The 20,618-nt window shown below is 42.2% G+C and overlaps 1 protein-coding gene across 4 annotated transcripts in view; it reads left to right on the top strand.

The window, feature by feature from the left end:
* TTC17 (tetratricopeptide repeat domain 17) overlaps nt 1-10,824 on the top strand; it is a 54,846-nt gene extending 44,022 nt beyond the window's left edge. The window contains exons 18-26 of one of the 4 annotated variants that reach the window (XM_053980453.1): nt 69-319; nt 858-1,023; nt 3,364-3,484; nt 3,816-3,975; nt 4,435-4,518; nt 5,983-6,102; nt 8,270-8,413; nt 9,757-9,917; nt 10,612-10,824. In XM_053980453.1, coding sequence (XP_053836428.1) covers nt 69-319; nt 858-1,023; nt 3,364-3,484; nt 3,816-3,975; nt 4,435-4,518; nt 5,983-6,102; nt 8,270-8,413; nt 9,757-9,888 — 1,178 coding nt within the window. In that variant the 3' untranslated portion in view covers nt 9,889-9,917; nt 10,612-10,824. The other 3 variants (XM_053980456.1, XM_053980454.1, XM_053980455.1) reach the window with 3 other exon arrangements.
* The last annotated feature ends 9,794 nt before the right edge of the window (nt 10,825-20,618 follow it).

Here is a 20,618-nt window from a genome sequence, read left to right as displayed (position 1 = left end):
CTTTTTGTACAATTTGTGAAAGCACAGGGAAAATAATTTTTGAAGTTTTTTATGGTATTCCCTCTTAGACACAGTCACTGCAGAAAGCAATGGTTCAGAAGGAGTGGAGGGTTTAGAAGATGATCAGATATCTGAAGAGATGCTGGCTTTGGTGGATGAGTTTGAAAATTCTTGGCCTCAGGAAGCTTTTGAAGGGGCACTGGAGGTAAAAGGTCGTCGGATGGACTTGCAGGGAATCCGGGTCCTGAAGAAGGGATCTCAGGATGGACTTGCTAGCTCCTGTTTTGGGGACTGTGGTGATGATGATGAAGCTGAATGGGTGAGTTTGAGTTAGTTTACTTAAATCTTGGCCTAAATGTTGTGGGCAAGGGAAAGATGAGAACAGTTCAAGAGGTTTAGCACTGGGAGATAGAGATCTGTGAACTTCCCCTATGAGCCTAAAAGACGTAGTCACTGATGGCTGGTGTGAAATGAGCAAGTAGTTTCAATCCATCACCAACTTCTTGCTCACAGTTGAAAATAAAATAAGATTTTAACCGAAAGTTCTAGTTAGCATGAAAACACTGAAATCCCTCTTGTCATCATCTTACCAGTAAAATATGTAATGAAAAATGCCTTTCAGTTCTCTAGCAGTTAAATTGATTTTCTCCTGTGTTGGAGGTCAGAAGTTGTATATTTGATTTGCATGGTGTGAGGCAGTGAAAAGGAGCAGGCTTTACGAATGAGTTGAGATGGGGAGGAAAAGAGAGAGACAAAGATCTCATCTGTAACATCTTTGGACTAAAGTAGTGCATTGGAGCTGACAACAGTCATGGTGTTTCTTACTGTTAACCTTGCTAATACTATTCTTTTGGTAGATCACTTTTCAGGTCAAACGTTTAAAGAAACCAAAAGTTGAAACCTTGGATCTTCAGGAGCCACCTGGGAGAAATGTGGAAGAAGGGACTAATGCAGAAAATGAGAACTTCTACCAAACTACTCTAGAGATCAGTGGACCAAAGATACCTTCTCCTGGACCAATAGGTAACCTGCAACTTCTAGAGAAAGCAAATCATTTGCAGCTTTTGTATTACTATGGTTTATTTCCTTTGCAGCCTTTATGTTACACTGGTTTATTGCTGAAAATAAGCATTACAAAAACTACATAGTGAAATGTCCCTTCTAGATGAGTGCATGGAAAAACAAGAAATCTCTTCCATCAGCACTTTCTTGATGAAGTGCAGCCTAACTTTATGTGTTGAATGAAAACTTTCTAGTTAATTTCCAAAACTTCTGGGGATGAGGTGGTGAGAGTGGAGAATGAAAGAGGTAGATATTGTGAGTAGAAGTTGTAAAAGAAAGAGGGGACTTTGGTGATCTCTTTTGATAAACTGAATGGGCAGAGGAGTTAGTTTATCAGGATGCAGAACAAGAGTTTGTACTGACTTCTGGCTAAGCAGAAGACATGCAACTCAAAGAGAAAGAGCTAGAAGCTCAGTCTAATAAAAATGAAGTAAATAAATAAAAATCAAGTGTTCTGCTATGATTGTTTGGTAATATTATAAGGGAAAACTTAGAATCTGTCTTCCAAAACAGTGTAGTTACAGAAGAGTAGAGTTCTGCACCAACACAGATGAGATTTTGAGAGGCAGATGGAGTTTTTGCTAGTTGAATGAGAGGAATTGGAGAATAATCTGTTAATATGGTGCCAAAGAATAAAACCCAAGTAATTGACCCCTATACTTCTTTTCTTACCTTTTAATGGAGCTAAAATCTTAATGTTGTGGGACTAATGTGTAAGCAGAGTTCTACAGTGCATCTTAGTCCTTGATGATTTGATGACCTGGAAAGTGATTTCACATTTTGAAGGCTTTTACATTAAATCTTTAACAACTGCATTTTTTTAGCAACTGACAAATGTAGGTTATTGAATTAAATATTTAAATGGGGAGGGAAGGAATACATGAAAACAGAGCACACACCTGTCCTTTCCTCAATGTTTATCTTCTTTCCCTCCGAGTTACTTTTGAGGCTTTATTACATAGCGTCCCTCGATTGTACAGTAATCTTCCCAACAGTCCTGTGAGGCAGGGTCTGCTGGCATCCTCTTTGCAAGAACTAAATCATCCAAATTTAAGTAACAAATTGAAGATCACCTGGGAATTTCTTGGGAGAACGGAGGAATGATGGTATCTGACTTGGGTTTCATTCCTTCCCAGACTACTGAACTATGTCTGTAGCATTTCCATACCTCTTTATGTCCGTTGCTTTTCGTGCCAGTAAGAGCTTGCAATAGGATAGTTCACAGTGGTGGTGATGAGAACTGACCATTTCCCTTTGAAATTCCTCTGTGTATCTCAAAATTAATTTCCCTTTTATCACAATATTTTACAAAATACATGATATTGCAGACTTCTTCATTATTTGCAAAATATGATTAAGTGGTTTACTGTAACTTGGATGAAGAATAGGCATTGCATCCAAATGGGCAAAATTTCATGTAGCTAGAAATAAATACTGAAATATTGTTTACATAGCTGGTTTGATAGACTGGCATGTTGTTAAACTTGGCTTCCCACTGTGCAAATCTACTGCTGTAGTGAATTTTTCTTATGTTCCAAATAGTTTGCATGTTTCTGATAGGAGAGGAGGATGTTTCCTAACATTTAACACAGGCCAGTTTCCTAGGACTTGATACAGTATCCACCAAATTTGAGGGAGAGATTTCAGTAGGCTTTAGTTCATATGTGAAGATCAGGTTCATGTTTCTCTTAGTGATCTGTTAATTAACATAAAGCAAGTTACTTAACCTTTCCCTGCCTTGCTTTGCTTCTCTGAAAATGGGAGAGCAAAAGTATAAGTGTTAAATAGTTTCAGGAAGGTTTCTATCTTGAGTGTAAGAACACAGTAAAAGCCACTGATTGTCTTAGACAATACTCATTGAACAGTATTGGCAGTATTTTTCACCTGGAACTGTCAACAGATAGACCAGTCAACTTTTATTAGTTTTCAGCTGTAGCTGCAGAACATTAATGATGACTCACAAATTTGGTTTAAGGACATTTAAATAGCGGCATTACCTGTAAATGAGATTGGCAATTGTTCTTAATCTGTAGTTTTGGAAAAAGTGTAGTGAAACAGGTTTGAAACTTCATCTCCTAATCTGTCTTGTGCACAATCTGGTTCTGTCTGTACGTGCTACCAGTCCCATTCAGTCCATTTAGATTCAGGAATGTTCGTAAAGAAATGTCTCTGCAAGACAGTGACTTTTCTAATGTAGGGGATGTACCCACTGGCATAAAGTATTTTAAGAGTAATTGTACTGAAGTAGAATGTCTTTCTCCTTCCAGAAAGTTTCTTCTATTTTTGTTTTACTTTCTTAAGGAAAAAGGCGTGACTACCGTAGCCTTGGCTGGCCAAGTCCTGATGAATGCCTGAAACTCCGCAGGGTAGAGCTTACAACTGTAGCCAGCACGTGGCTTGCTGTTTCTGCTAAAAACATTGAGTGAGTATCTTGGATATGAGCCCTAAGTAAGTTCCTTACACAAAGCAGGACAGTAACATGGTCTTCAGTGTGTGTAAACATGGTCTTCACTGTGTGTAAGATTTTATGTTAGGAAGAACTTCCAGGATTTCTAAGTTTGAAAACATCATGTGGAATTTCATCAGTTAGACTTGAAAAGTGCAAGTGCAGATGAAAGATCCAGTTTCTCTTGCTTCTTGAGCTACCTCAAATGAGATTCTGCCAGATTCTGGGCAGTTTACTTTCACTAGAGAGCTTTCTAATGACTATTCTGTTCTCTTAACTAATTTGACTTGTTTTATGACATTTGTAGCATTACAGAACACATTGATTTTGCCACACAGCTGCAGGAACCAGCCATGGAGCCCCTTTGTAACCCAAACCTCCCAGCCAGTATGCATACTTTGGACCACCTGCAAGGTGTCTCTAGTCGGGCCAGCTTGCATTACACTGGAGAAAGTCAGCTGAAAGAGGTATGCCAAAGCTAAAGGCCGTCACACAGAAGTGTCCATACCGTGGCAGATTCAAGGTGCATTTAGCTCAGTGCCTTGTCTCCAGAGGTGACTTTCAGTGAGTGAATGCCTGGATAAAACTGTAAGAACAGTGCAGCATGAAATTTTACCAGAATGCTTTCCCAGCCATCTACAGTCTGCCTGAGGGAAATCCTAAAACACCATTAGTATCTCTGTAGTTATAGCTCTTCGTGGATGAATTAGTGAAGGCAAATCCAACTCAGAATACTCTTAGTATTCAGTGCCATGGAGCTATAGCACTGTGTTATACAGGTAGTATCAACTCAAGAAAGACAGTGGTGTTTAGGTTGAAGCAGGTTACATCATTTGTAAAACGCCAGGCAAAAAAGCAGCCAACAAGCAAGGGGACATCTCTTACCAGGTTCCAGCATCTAAGCACTTTTACGTCCTCTTCCACAGGTCCTACAGAATCTTGGCAAAGACCACGACTCACCACAGTCACTAGAACAAGTTGGTACTCGAATAGCCAAAGCTTTGGAAAAGGTATGTGTAAAGGAGAAGATGAGAAGTCTGGGCTTACTGCTCATGATTGGCGTAGTGGTCAATCCGGTCTCAAATCTTTTGTCTGAAATCCTGCTCAAGGAACGTATTAGCGCTTGGACTAAGGATTTGTGTCTATTTAGCATCTGTAATGCCCTCACAGGTATTTTGTTGAGGTATAGCCTATGCTTATACCATCAAGTGTCTTCCATATCTCCCTGCTGAAACCTAAGCTTGTCAGATGTCCCAGTGTTTCCTGCCCTGTAGTGAGCAGCATTGCTGATTGTTGATTTATTAAACTATTTCAACAGTTCTCAACCCTCTTCTTTCTCTTTATGCTACATTGACCTGGAGCTTATGGAGATTGGAGTTAAGTCATGTCTCCCCTCTCCAGTAATACTCCTGGCATGCTGCTGTCAGCTCAAAGGGGCTTCCTGTTATTTCAGCCTGCTGCTTCTACCTGGTGCAGTGTTGGCCTGAAGTGTCAGATGGGTTCCAGCAGAGGTGTGGTACCATGTGCAAGCCTGCATTTCCTGTTCTCCCAATCCAAGCTTTCTAGCTAAAGGACCTCAGTTGCGAACCCTAGGATGAGAGGATTAGGGACATAATTTTCACAGGACCCACAAAGCAGACAGGAATGTCAGGGATTGCTGTTCTCTATTTACAACTAGTAGGGACAATATCCCAAACTACTGTGGAAAAGAGAGCTCAATGAAAATAGTTTGGTGCCTCTAGCCTCTTGGACCAAAAACTGTCTGAGGTACTTGCTGTACTTTGAAATTATTTCCAATATAGCTTTGTCCATCCCCTGAAAGTAAAGACATTATTCTTATCCTCACGTTACAAGAGCTAGTTTCTTTTCGCTTTAGAGGTATACTAGCTTTTTCACTTACATGCTAGTTTCCCCTGCAGACACCAGGATTTATCCAAATAAGCTGAATATTTAGTGCAGAGATTAGAAACAGAATTCTCAGTATTTTCCTTTGTAACACAGGGCTTGGGAATCAGCCAGATAGAGGCTGGGCTTTGGCAGGCTTCTGGACTGAGCTGCATCCCAGGGCATCCTTTTTCTTTCCAGTGACTGCAGGGAGCCTACAGGTCCAATCAGCTAATTTAGCTAAGTTTTTTCCTATATGTTGGGTAATGTGTGTGCACATATAGATGCTCAGCATCAGAGAGCTGGTTAGAAGCTGTTGTGGCTGCTGAAACTGTTGTTGCTGTTGAAAGCTATTTAACTGCTGTTCTGTTCCTAAGGAAATGATGTTGCGCTTGGAATTTGGCAGTCTCATTTACCTTGCTGTTGCATATATGTTGTCAGAAACTTTTTGCTGCTTTGTAATAGTTTAATGCTCTTTTAAAGTAACATCCTCTACCTCAGTATATCAAGTAAGTTGGAAGAGCGAAAGGTGGGAAGAGTATTCACTACCGGTGTTTACATGGTATTTTTTTGTGTTCTTCTTTTGCCAGAATCAGACTTCATGGGTTCTCTCTAGCATGGCAGCTCTTTACTGGAGGGTGAAAGGCCAAGGAAAGAAGGCAATTGATTGTTTACGGCAAGCATTGCACTATGCACCCCATCACATGAAGGTGTGTACACGTGTGTGTGCCCACTGCTCAGGTGAAAGAATGTTTTGCTTATCACAGCAGAGCTTTCACAGACTATTGTTAAGGCCAACACTATATATCAGGTGTTTGTAATGTATTAGATACTAGCTGGTTGAGGTGAAAACAAGATTTTCATCATTCGTTTAGACTGTCTCTTAAGATAACTGCAGAAAAGGTTCAGTGGAATTTCCTGCAGTTCAGTGGGTGTGACACCTCCTCTGGGCATCCCAGACTTGAACTTCCTCCTGTTATTTAGGACTTTAAGTCTTCATCAGCCTTCATCTGGACAAGTCTTCTAACCTAAGATGTGGGAGTATGTTTTCTGGTTATGCTTTTAGAGAAGGGAGTATGTTTTCTGGTTGTGCTTTTAGAGAGGGTGGGAGGTGATTATCAAAAGGAATTACTTAAGTGCTTGAATCTTAAGCATTTGGGCTGTGAATGTCAGTTGTACACTAGTCCTTGACTTTGTGCAGCAGTTCCTTGCTCAAAAAAAAAAGTCAGTACTTTGGACACAGTCTTCTCTTTAGTGTTTCAGTTGCTGAAGTGCTCTGTACCCTTCACCTTGCCAGGTGCTGAGCATTGTAATGTCTGCTCTTAAACACCAAGTTCCCCCTAGCAAACTGATAAATGCAATATAGGCTCCTTACTCAACATAGCAGATTTTTCTTTTTGACCTGGGCAACAAATTGTGCAGCCTGAAAAAATGCAAACTCTGCTGGCATCTTGGTCTTCAACCTTTCTCTGAAAATTGCGAGACAAAATAATTCACGCTTTCAGGATATTATTAGGAGGATTTAACCATTAACAGCAGAAATGCCTCAACTAAGAAATGTACATCCCCACTGCACATCCTTGGTATGTTTCCTATAATTCTGTTTATTTGCATTATTCCTTTAAAACAAGATTGGAACCAAGACCTGACACACCCAGCTTTTGCTTATTTTCCTGTCTTTCCATGCAATCGGTTCCTCAGGAAAGGAGTCCTTAGCTGTGTGATTTGTAAGGGTCAAACTATGAATTGCAAACTACAGTTTGTCAAGATTATGGTGAAGTAGTGCTTTTTTCTAGAAGTATAATATAATGTTGCTTGAGATGGTATGACTCTTAGAATTTGTGGCTTGTTTTTGTCCTCCATATTGAAGCTGCCTCCAGAGAAAACTCTGGATCTTGTTTTTCAGGATAGAGCTGCAACTTTTACTCAGAGTTAGCACTGAATGAAAAGCTATTTTGTGTATGTTGGTTTATCCTCCTCTTTGCTTTTATGCACTTCGGCTACTTTCTCTTGACTTTTCTCATGCAAATAAAAGGTAATTAATTTTCCTGTGAAGTTCTCTTGTGACTATGACTTCCATAATATCTGCTTTGCAAACATGTCAAGCACAGGTATTCCTTGACATGTGTAGGTTAAGGAATCAGGGATCACATACATCCAGAACTTTTTATTGTCCTGTTGAAGGCACCTAAGCCTTGGTACTAAGCTGTATTTTGTGCTTTGAAGGTTTGAGGTCCAGCTCCCAGAGAGTCTGTTGTGGCTGCCAGGGCTCTACAGTTTTTTCAGTCAGACAAGGTAACAGTCTGGAAATCCAGGAAATAAAGAACATACTATCAGTGTCTAGCTGAGAAAATTTTGTTTATAGCTATTACTCAGCATCAGAATAACAATTCTGTGGCAGAGGCAGGACAAAAAATAGTGCATCTTTTGCACTAATGGTTAGACCATGTTTTCTTCCCTTTGTTCATATTCCCTTTCCTTTTATACAAGACCTGAAGGAGGGTATTCAAACAAAACAGCTTCTTTTGTCTCTAAAGAGTGCACCTCATCTTTGGGGGAAAAATGGTCTAAGAGCTTCTAAAAACTAAATGTACATTCACTTAAGTGAGTTAATTGTTGAGTTGTTTTTTCTGTCCAAGAGTAATGTTTGTCACTATTGTGAGTGGATGTGGATGTGAGGTTTTTTTGTTTGTAAACACAAAGGCTCAAATGCAGTTTTGTATTAAAATAGGTCTGGATCATTATTCTCAACATCAAAAGAGAGGGAAGTGGGTAGGAACCAGATGAGTGCAGTTTGGTGCTGGATTCTTCTGTTTGTCTTGCTGATCCTGAGACAATTGCAATGAAAAGACACTGTTTGTTGCTCTTCTCCTCCAGGATGTACCACTAATAAGCCTAGCAAACATCTTCCACAACGCCAGACTCTGGAATGATGCCATCATTGTGGCTACCATGGCAGTGGAAATAGCGCCACACTTCGTGGTTAATCATTTCACACTGGCAAATGTCTATGTAGCAATGGTGAGTGTGCTGCTGCCCAGGTATGGCTGTCTTTGGGACACTATTTACATGTATGTAAAAGTCTTATTCTCACAAATAATTTTGAAGGAGCAACAGTCAAGAAATTATGTATGATCATCAAGAAGTAGTATCTTTACAAAGACAAAACTTTTATTACTTATCTTACCCCTATTTCTCATTTAGTACTTTAAGGCCAACATTTTTATAAGCTGGCTTAAGAATGCTGTGGGCAAAGCTTTGTAAAGACAGTACCATTGTCTACCAATCCAAATTGGTAATTTGGATTGTCCACCCATCTAAATACAGGATATTTTTGTATTTCTGGAAAATTAACGATTAATTTGGTCTCTATCTTGAAGAGCTAAGCTTGGAATAATAAGTAAAACCCAACTCGCAGTTGTGGTGAACAAACACAAGGGAAGTTCATTTTCAGTATCTGGATTATTAATGCCCAACATAATTTGAGATTAAACTCATATTTCTTTATACTGTCTATATACACTATTAAAATACATCTTTTTAAAAAATAAAGATTTACAACTCACCTGGACCTACTTAGCCTTTATGGCCAGAAATTCATCTTATCTCTACTGCATAACTAAAGTTACTGAGAAAAGGAACTTAAGAGAATAAAATAAGTTATGAAACTAACTGAAAGCCCCAGAATGTTTTGGGTCTTTTCTCCTCTCATTTTTTCCTCTAATACTCTATCGGATGTTGGCATGCTTTCCTAATTAATAAAAAAGCAGGGTGGCATAGGTAATGAGATTTCACCTATACAAAAATAGGTGCTATTTCCACATGAATGCTTCTAACTACCAGCCTGGAGTCCAGCTTATCAATTGAAATTGTCTAGCTATTGTATGCTCTTTAAGTTTTGGGGGGTTTTTGTTCACGTTTACTCTTTTTATTGAGTAATCTTTTCAAAATAATTTCAGGTTGTTTCTAAAGATATTAGCTTTTCAGAAAATTTGATGGTTTTGCATTGTCCATGATTTTAAAGCTTTGATCTACTCAAATTCTGACTGAAATCTGTTTTTAGAAGTTACTTTCACAGCAAGAATACAGAGGTATACTATTACAAAGAAAATGTGATAACATTGGTCAATAATTCTCAGCAATAACTCAACTCTTTTCCATGGATTATGCAGAACTGAGTCATTAGCCCAAGAAAATATCAGTTATTTATGGTAGAAGGAAAAAAATCCTAAATCACAAGGATTGGTATCGTTACTTTTGTTCACATCATGCTGCATAACTGGTTGGGATGGGAAAGGCATAGAGAAATGCGTTCACTGTTTTTAGAATCTGACTCTTTGCACTCTGGTTTCTTTCTTTCTTAGGAGGAGTTTGAAAAGGCCATGAAATGGTATGAGTCAACACTAAAGCTTCAGCCGGAGTTTGCCCCAGCAAAGAACCGAATCCGCACCATTCAGTGTCATTTACTTCTGAAAAAAGAGCGACGGTCTCCTTAGAGATCAGCATCTTTCTCTTTTTTAAAAATGTCATTATTCTCTATTCTGCTCTTAGGTGTGCTAAGATAAATTGATGAATTGAAATTTTTAACAAGACCACTAAAAAGAGATGGGATTTGGATCAAGGGTTCTTTTTTTATTTTTTGTCAAATAGAGGATCATCTTTTGAAAATATATTTCACAGACCATAATTTTAAAACATCCGTGTAAATATTAAACCAAGAAACTTCCATGAGTCCATGACCACCTGTAACAGGACCTAGGCACTGTTAGTTTTTCCATAATGCTCAGATTGGCATCAGCATCCAAAATAACTTGCTTCATGTCTTATAATCTAAGCCACTGGAAATGCAAAGCACACAACCATACCAAATAGTAAGAAGAGATAATCAGCAATTCATCCATGTGAAACTCATGCTTTGTCCAGTCTTGTTCACTCCATACCACATTACCTGCTTTTTTGGAAGGAGAGGAACAGACTTTTAAATATTTATTAAAAAACATGAGAAACATGAAGCATTTTTGGAATTCTTCATTTCTGTTGGGGGAATCAGGAGGAGGTAACAGCAGAACTCTAAAGTCAAAGTAGTTTTTAATCATACTTGCAGATAAAAAAAAATTGGTTAAAATCCCAATAAGATGTTTTATATTTGTCTGTATATTCATAGCCCTCTGCCTCCCTGAGTGGTTGATTTACTAATTCTTTGTTCACTGTATTTCTAGCCGTTTTGGAATAAGGTGCAAGTTTATGCTCACCCTGAGCCATACTTTCAGCTGCCAAGGAGGAGGAGGAACATGGTGTCAAGGTATCAACAGCAAAAAAGTCAGGTGGAAGATTTCCAAATCAGTTTCGTCTTTGGTTGGTGGAGGATGTGATTCTCCAAAATCAAAAAGGGCACATACTTGAAATAAAATAAATTGTTTATGAACAACTCACAGCTTCTCCTGTACTGTGTATGTCATGCGCCACTTGCAAGAGTCCAGGTTCATCCGGAGGAGCTACAGCCTTTCCTTGGGAGCAGACTGAGCTGGGAGCCAGGAAAGCCTTTGACAATCCTGATCAGCCAGTGATTTTGTGTGTACCCTTGGAAAATTCCTTGCGCCTCTGTGTCTGATTCTGTTTGTGGCAGAAGGAAATAAGGAAAAGTTAACTAACTCAGCTGTCATGTAACCCGGTCTGCAGCTTCTAGTGTTAAACATGCTTCTTTGTGATTCTTTTTAAAGAACTAACAATGCTTGTGAAGTTACTGGGTGTTTTTTCTCCCCCAATATTTTTCCTGTCTCATTGATGCAAATTAAGAGTAAGTATGGTAGTGGTAGAAACTGTGATATCAGTGTAATTTTATAATACTGGAACTTACTACTTCATAAAAGGATCCCTGAATATTTTTATGTATGACTAAAGATGAGCAGTTCTAATGCAGATTTTACCTCTGTTTTATTGCAAGTAATTTCCATTTATCTAGGAATGCTGACAGAGGTATGAGCAAGTGCTACTGTTGGGCAGATTTTTATTAAAAGCGTGTGAACCTGTCAAATTTTTGTCAACAGAGCCAACAGCATGTCAGATTTTATGCTCTTCCCAAGGCTCCTGGAAGGCTGAATGTTATTGGCTGGAGACAGGCATAGCTGTATCTCTGAATAAACTCCAAGAGGCAGATCACTTCATGAAAGGTCAAATACCACCACTAAAATCATGGACTCGGATAATGAATTACAAAGATTTCTAATGTAGAGCTGTGGGAGGGGAAAATAGCAAGGCAGGTGCAAGTAAATGGAAAGAATTTTCATTTGATGTAGGAAAAAAGAGCAATTAATGTGCAGAGCAGCTGCTTTTATTCAGTTTTGTTAACTGGTCTGCTTCACTTTTATAGTGGTTGATAAATAGTTGGGAGTCACTTAAATACATTTGGTAAACCTTCCATTTCATATACTGGTTTTAAAATGTAGTATGCAAAAACTTAGCTTGGTACAGAGCTTGTACCTTACAACTTGGTTTCCTAATGTAGTTGTCATGTGTTGAACTATTTTCTACTGCATCTGTCTCACTGCTGCTGGGATTTAAGTGAAGAGTAAGGCTGGTCCTTAAGAACCTAAAGCACCAATATGTGGAGCACTGATGGTCATCCATGGCTTTGACAAAAGATTGAATTAAAATAGACCTTTTCTGGATCAGCAAGGATTATACTCATAGACAATACTGGTGGGCACTTGAAATTGGTAATTAATACTCACGCCAGCTTACATTTTGCTTTTTGCAGTGTTTACTAATTATTTAAGAAATACAGCAAGATGCACTGTACACAGACATCAAGCAAAATGCAGGAAGACGTAAGTTTGTGTGTGGCCATAGGTAGCAGGACATTGCTGTTCTTGCTATCTTTGCATTTTCAGAGAAATTGCCTGTTATAAATGGTTCTTGAAAACTGCAGTAGTCTGATGATGGAGTTCTGAATCTTGGGTAAGTACTTAAATGTGTACTGCCTTAGTCCCATAAAATTTGTATGTACAGATGTTCATTTGCTACTTGGCTACTGCGTGCTCTCTCTGCCATACAGCCAACTTTAAAATAGCCTATGCTTCCCTCTTAACTATATTTCCTGAAATTTTAGGCAGTTCCTGGATGTGTACTGCACAAGCAGTACATCCAGCTGAAGCAGGGAAGTAAAAAGATCTACTTGGGAGCATAAACTTGGCCTAATGCTAGCAACAGTGTGTGTCTTAAAGATTTCACCCCCTGGTGATCTGCTGGGGAATGCTGGGTTCTGCCCTTGGAGAAGGAATAAATGCCAAGAAGTGGTGGGTTTCAGTGGTTTGACTGTGTTCAAATGTTAGTCAATTAAAATTAATTATGCTGATCCTATGAACAGAAAACAAGTTGGGCAGCATGCTGAAATGTAGGCCACTAAATTTTTAAGAGCAAAGGTGTGATTCTCTGCAGGGTAAGTTACCTGTTTAGAGAGTACATGCATCTCCTTCCATTTAAGTTATTTCAAAATAAGCTAAGGTGGTTTTCTGGGCTCTGTATTTCATAAATGGGAAAGATGATTATCTTGAGAGGATGATCTACCCTCCTTGTTGTAGAGCGTGACAAATTGCCTGTTCCTTTCCATTGACTGTTGGGATACCTTTGACAAACTGAACTTCAATATGGTTTCTAATAATGAGAATTGATAATTCATTTCACATTGACTGCTCTGCTTAACATATCACCGAAATAGTCCGATTTAAGGATGACATAACCATAGGTAAATGGCAAAATCCTCTCTTCTCCAAAAAGATGGGGTTTTCTCAGTTGTTTTCAGAGCATATCCAGGAATTAAGTATAAATTGGGAAAAAAAGTCTCAATTTTTTCACAGATAGCATCCTTAAAATCCTCAGCATCCTCAGACATAGCCTCTAAAGCTCCTGACATTCAGGGGTTTTTGAGGGAAAATGGTACAGGAAAAGAATCGGACACTTCCATCTATAAATGGTTGGAATTGCTTCACTGTTGATGCCTTAGTTGTACTGATCAGGACTGCACTGATGCCATACAAAAGAAGGAAACACTGAAATACTGTATTGGCATCCAGTGTGACCACAGGATCATATTCAAAGGAGGTTTTAAAATGCAGTTGAGACAGATCACCTGTGAATGCCTTGCATCACCTATGATAGAAAATGGCCATCAGAAAAGTTTTTTGATGCAGCTCACAACCTTCTTTCCCCACCCTGTAACTCTCCCTCTTTCCCTCTCACAGGAAAAAGGTTAAAAACAAACAACAAACCCACAACCTCTCCCTTAGAATAGTATGGTATAGCTGAATATGCTAATTAGTTCTGTTGCTGTATTGTGATGCTTTTGCTTCCTACAATTTGCAGTAGCTGCCATTAGCTTTTCTGGGTACCAATTTAGGAACCCCCAGATTTGAATAGATTTGGTCAGTAATGTTCCTACCCTTGTTGTTGTCCTCCTGTATGGCTTTAGGCAACACGTTTCCCCTCCTTGCTGTACCTCTCCCTCCCACACATTGTCTCATTGATGGGCTGATGTCTTTGTAGAACATACGCGGGGGGGGGGGGGGGGGAGGGTTGGAACTGAAATTATTGCTGTTTATGAATTGGTGTGATACACAGTTGTAATGTCAGAGGTTACGAATAGTAGCAACCCAAATTAAAAACAACCTATGAAACAGGGAATAGGCCAAGTTTAATAGCCTGTATCAGCACTGAAAGAGTGAAAATGCTTTGGAAGAGCTACTGGATGTTGTGTGCCAGGTTCCCATCTCAAGCATCACTTAGAGGTGTCCTGGAGTGCTGGAGGTTGTCTTGATTCTTAGAGGACCAGCTGGTCATCTTTGAGTCAGTGAGACTCTCTTAAAAGAAACATCCCCCAAGAGAAGGCTTTGTCACATGTAGGATTGGTTTTGTTGAATTTATTTTTACTCTTGATTTGCTGAATGTACTCAAGTGTGCCAGTATTTATTCAAAGAAAACAATTTGGCTCTGTGAACACTGAGGCTTATGAAGATTTCTTATCAATTTATGGTCCTCTCACTGAAGTCCAGTGGCTGGTCATCTGTGAGAGCCAACAGAAAGTTGTGCAAATGACTACCACAAAGGGACAGGCAGTGAGTTTAAAGGCAATTGGTTTTCACTACCATTTTTAGGGAATCTGCACAAGAGTGGTTCAACCTATATTCCACACAAAGAAATTTTAAAAAGTGACAATCTGAATTAAGGGAGAGGGTTCTTGTACTTTAAGCTTTTTTCATTTTTAAGTGTTTTTAAGCTCAGGATTGATTAGGAGTGTTGTTTTGATAAGGCTGACTGCTTAAAAAAGCATTCCCCCAAACTTTTGTAAGTAGCTGGTTTTTTAAACTTTTAAACCTAATGATCTACTTCTGGATTCCAGAGAAAAAATAATAGTATTCAAGTTCAGTAGTCCCAGAGGAGATGCAATGACAGTGCCACAGAAGGAATGATTTCGAATACAGGTGAGCAGGAGTTAGCTTTGTGATATTTATAATCTAGGGGTATTTTCTTAATGCAGGTGTTTTGATTTGTTGAGTTTTTTCTTTAATCTCGTTTCAGGCTTCTCCTTCAATTTTCAGTCCTTCAGAATTGGGTTATTACTAGTCTAACAGTGTATTGCTGTGCATGTTTATTTGTGCCTATGGCATGCCAGGTACTTCACAGAAGAGCCAGTCTCTGCTCTGATGGATGTATAGCCCCAGACACTGGCCCACAGAAGAATTTCAGTGGCTACTGGCGCCTTAGTCAGGGATCAGACAGTTGTTGAGTCAAATCTTCTGGCCACAGTCAGACATCACTGGTGGTTTTGAAATCCAACCCATCCCTATGTCTCTGAGAATAATACTCTGACAAATCAGTGATCATCATTCTACTACAATTCAATGGAAAATTTTTGTCCGTTCTGATTCTTGATCTAAATCCAATCATGTCCTCTCTCTATATATATATATACTATATATAAAATAGTCTAATTCTACTGTTGGTTTGGTTTTTTCTTTTCCCAGAAGCTACAGCTGTTACAGATTACAGTATGATAGCATGAGTTACCACTATGTCTTAGGAGTGCGTTTTGCTGTGCCCTGTCTTCTGATTCATATGCTGAGGAGCAAAGAATTGGTATATGAAAGTTGTTAAGGGACACTAACTTGTGGGCAGATGCAATCCAAACAAACTAAATGGATGGAGGAGCCAGTCTTATCCCACTACTATGCTAGAAGCTAACCTAGGAAAATGTTTTCTCTGAAAACAGAAAAGAAACTAGGCTTTAGTGGTGAGACTCTTGAAGAAGAGAGAGGAAGCTCCAGGTAGAAGAAGCAAGGAAGACAAGGGTCTTGCTTTTTGTAGCATCAGCGACTTTCTGGTGGCAGAACTAGACAAGGTAAAAAGGACAAAGCAGTGGCCTAAGTGGATGGTTCCTTCTGGTTGTCTGGAGGCATCAGAAAACAAGGAGAAGGACATCTAAGAAGCCATAAGTCAATGTTGCAAAGCCATTGCAGACAGTGGGGCACCTGGCATTGACGTGCATTCCTGCACAGTCAGTATTGTCCATGGAGTTTGGAGGGCCACAGCTGCTCAGCCTCCCTGGCTGAGGGACAAGCGTAAGTGCAGAAATGTCCTGTGAGGACTGGAATGAAAGCTCCCATAGTCACCTACAGCTAAGAGTTCCAGAGGTCAGTTTCCAGTGAAGAACTATCTATTCTTTTTGAGCCTACTACTTCTGTGTTATAAAAAAATCATTAACAGCTTTTCTCCCTCGCCTTTTCTGTGACATGCTTATTCTAAGGCATGCCTTCCTGACTAAACTGAGGCCTGAGCAGACTCAGCTTGGCTTTTAGTCTACTGACTTCTTTGGGAGGGTAGAACACTTGCTTAAAAGCTATTTTAAGATTTTTTTTTTTATACTAAGACTGTATACAGCATATGTAATCTGCTTTTTTTCTGCCTTCTCAGCCTAGACTGAAGTTGCATCTGGAAAAGAAAGGTCAGGATGTGATTCTGGTAACTGAGGTGTTAACACCAGGGAAACAAATCTACACCTCACGCACACAGAGGCATCTTCTGGCCCACTCACTTTTGCCCTCTTTCCTGGGGACCTGCAAATAGTGAGTTCTATGTCTTGTGTGACACTGGGACTTGTCTGCCTGTGGGCAGTTTTCTGTGCACGTGGGTGGTATGATGGCAGGGTGTGTATGTCCCTAAGAACGGCCGGATGTACAGATTTGCGCAACAAAAAGTACGTGATGTACCCTACCTCAGTCACTGAACTAGTTCTATTAACTATTAGACTGCCATAATGAGAATTGCGTCTAAAATCTGTATAATCTGTGTGTTATCTCTTGAATACAGTAGTGCATTACAGTCTTTTTCAGTGATCTGAGAGAGGTGAATTGAATGATCTTTCAAACCCTACTTATTTAATTCCTGATTGTCATCATAGAGCAATTTTAATTATTTGCAGCAGCTTAGTCAGCACATTGGGTTGCAAGAGCTCTACAAGAGTTCTTATCCTTGTCACTGTGGGTTTATATGGGCCTTCCTTTGAATATCTATAGCAACACCCCCTACACCTGCTTACAATAACCAGCCTTAGCTGGAGCATCACTAAATGCTCTTAGAAAATTGAGTGGCTGCAACCCAAGTGACAGCATTTCCTCAGGAGCAGATCCGATCAGTGCCACACAGCTTCTGGTACCCTGACAAAGAACCCTCTGTCCCTTTTCATAAACAGGATATTTTGTGCCTTTAGATACCTAGAGTGTTTCTTATGAAACACTTTCTCCTAAAATGTTTCAAAGACATTTTGACCAGACGAACAAACAATTTGGTGTATTTTAGTGTAGGCAAAGCTTGCTTTCTTCAGTTGGAGGACGTGCAAGAAACAAAAATAAGGAAAAAAACCCAAATGGGTGGAAGTTCCTTTAGAAACTCTTCAGAAGATAAGCCAATTCCATTCCATTACCTATGTGAATCCAGGGACAGGGCTTTTATTTTCTTTCCATCTTTTTATTTATTGGCTTAGCCCTGAGCTTTTTTTTTTTATCTTTTTGACTGACTGAGTGGCAGTTTTAGTTCTTTCAGTCTGGATAGCATGTCCTAGCATATCAGGTTACTGTGATTTCTTTGTTCAGCACACAACCCTTCAAGTGGGAAAAAGAAGAACAAGACCTTCTAGTATTGTCAGCATGACTCTAGGAAGTTTGAGAGGGGAATGCAGAGTGTGAATGAATTCACAGTATTCATTTAAAAGTTGGTATTACTAGAACGAACAGCAAGGTCACAGCAGATAAAATGGAAATTAATTCATCCCTGTGACTCTTTCACTTCAAAGTGTCACCAGCAACCCTTGATTACCATCTCAGAGCCTAGCTTGCACACTACCCATGAGATCTCCAGCAAAATGGATCTTGGCTTGGTTTTTGGGGGAAGAACCCATGAGCTTTACTTTTCTGTTTGTTTACATTTATCCTCCCTTACTTGCAGCAAAGTGACTTCTTCCCAGGGCCTCAGTGACCAGCTTTAGCTCCCAGGCACCCACATTTCTCTGTGCCCCACTTCATCCACATCATGCAGCTCAGACACCTCTGTGAGTACTGCTGCCAACTTGGAGCAAATGGAGGAGACAGTGAAGGTCGAAAGAAGATGGGGCTCTGGAAAGAAACCAGGCAGTGGCATCTGTCAGCTTGTAAATGCTTCCCCTGTTCCTTACTGTCTCCTCCAGCCTCTTAGAGCTGCTGTGTGGGAGGAAAGAGCAGCACCAGCAGCTGGAGGAAAGTGGGAGGAAGAAGAGGGAATAGCACCTGGGGGCTGAGAGCCAGCCTCACTGTCTGCTCCCTTTCGCAGCCCCCTCCAGCTGTGTTTCTGTTCCTCACCTAGAGGTAACGTCAGAGGGGCTGAAGAGCAGGTAGTGGTGTAAGCAGTGGCTGTGGGGCAATGCCCACCACCTCCCTCCCCCTTGCTGTGCTTCTGTCTTTCTCCATGCCGGGAAAAGTGCTGTCACTGATACCGAAGCACTCCAGCACTGTCACGCCGCCTTCTCTCTACCTCCAAGTTTATGAAGGGGCAGCTGAAGCAAAGATGAGAAGTGGCCAAGGACAAAATTAGTATTACCTCTTCCCTGGACATATTTGGACTTGGATGGATGGTCTATCCTACTAGGAGCAGGTAAGATCCCAGTACACCTCTCCTATCCCATCCCACAGACTGTCCCAGCATCTTCCCGGGGGGAGTCACTGTGATCTGAGGGTCTTGCAACTCTTTGCCAGTCTGGGCACATCAGGGTTGCTGAGTTGTAGTCATGCTACCTGTTCTCCTCCTCTGCCACCACAGTCTTAGTCTCCACTGACAGAATCACTTTTGCAGGGCCTAGTTTTTGCTCTGCCTTTCTCTGTGTGCCAGCTTTGGCCCTGTGACTCCCTGGTAGTGCAGTTTTGTGCCTACACACCTACAGTGCTGGAGCCTCCTAGGTACACCCACAGCCTGCCCTCCAAAGGGTCCTCGTATTGAGCCCCTCACTGCTGATTCATGGCAGCCCTCTATATGTCCCCTGTATTCGTTTCCCGGCCAGGCTTTGCCAATGCGACAAGTGCTGGCAATGGACACTGTGGAACGCGCCGAGGGTGACCCTGATTCCCCAGTAGTACCCCCAGCTTCGGACTGAACTGACACCCTGGGCAGGAGTTTTTCATGCTGGAAGGGGAAGGGGATGTCCGTGCCGCAGATATCCCGGTCTCTCCCCGTCCGGGAAGGGGGAATCCGGCCCCTTTCGTCAAAAGCCGCTCCCGCCGCAGCCCGGCGGCCCCGGCGGCGGCGGGGGGAGCCGGGAGCAGGCCGGGGGCGGCGGGCGGCGCCTCGCCCCGCTCGGCCGGCAGGTGGCAGCCGCAGCCCGGCGTGAGGCGGCCGGGCGGGGCGGGCGGGGCAGCGCCGCCTCAGCCGCGGGACCGATGCTCCCGTCGGGGCTCCACCGCCGCGCTCTGCCTCCGCACTGAGCGCGGCCCCAGCCCGGTGGGATCGCCCCCACGGACACCCGGCTGCTCCCCGGCCCACACCGCAGCCGAGAGGGTGCTGCCCTCGGAGAGCGGCGCCGGACGGCCGGGGAGCGCCGCTCCGCTCCCCTCCGTGCCCGAGATGCACGGAGGTTCCCGGCTCGGCCCGGGTTCGCCCCTTGCGGAGCGGATGGGGGGCAGGGGGCTGATGTGTTCTGGGTTTTTGGGGAGGGGAGTTCTCATGGTAGCTCCGTGGGATTGCCAGGTTTTTCGGAGGTGTTCCTGAGCCCCCCTGCTTGGGGCCGCCCGCACTTCGCCCCGCAGGCCGGCTGGAACCTCTGGCTCCGGGGCAGCCCTGGCTGCGGGGAAACCACCGCCCCCTCCCCGCCTCCCAGCCCGGCGAAGGACCCCGAGGGAGGCCCGGCTTCCCCGCGGGCACTGCAGCGCCCCGGCGGCTGGGGGAAATCTTCCCTCCCGCCCACACAGTCGGAAATTCGGGGGATGCGGGTGCCGGGGGTGGAAAGGAGGAGGCGGCGCGGTGTTACCGGCGATCCCCTCCGGGGCAGGTGGAGTCCAGCACTGCACTTCTGAGGGGTGTACCCACTTCAGCTCTAGATTCTGCAAAGGGAGGTTTTGCCCATGGAAGGTTTCTCCGGGCGATCCTCCCAGCCCTCGGAATGCTGCTTTGTGCAGCCTCACGCCGATCCGCCCTTCGGGCTGCGGTATGTGATTCCCTCGCCTTTCGTTGTGGGTTGTTGTTTTGGCCAAAACTTCAGTCACAGCTGGGTTAATCTTTATCTATTTCACGAAGCTCATGATCGTTGCTTTCTTTCACACAGATGACCCTCCCCAGCTTTTTTTACCAGCTCAGTGCCTCTTCACCTCTGCGTGCCCTCCAGCTTCTCACAGCAGCTTGTCTCCCCAGAGCCCAGGGGACATCCCATTGGCAGGGAGTTCCCTGCTCACCTTTTCTGCCTCTGGAGCAGGCAGAGACATTATCCAGCACTCCATCTGCCCTCAAATATCAGTAATTCAAAGCTCCTCAGGCTCTGTCAGTTTCAAACCTTTCGGGCTGGATTCATGCTCAGAGAATGACACCACTTTCTTCCAAAGTGTTTTAAATTCAGACAAAAATTAAACAGGAGAGTCATGCTTCGAGCTGGACTTTACGTGGAACCTGGGAGCAAAACATCGGGTCTTTCACCTGATGGTCACCAATCCTCCTGGGA

Source organism: Vidua macroura, chromosome 6 (genome assembly GCF_024509145.1).
Source record: "Vidua macroura isolate BioBank_ID:100142 chromosome 6, ASM2450914v1, whole genome shotgun sequence".
NCBI lineage: Eukaryota > Metazoa > Chordata > Aves > Passeriformes > Viduidae > Vidua > Vidua macroura.
Note: the sequence above shows the minus strand (reverse complement) of the source record. Positions and strands in the feature narration are given on the sequence as shown.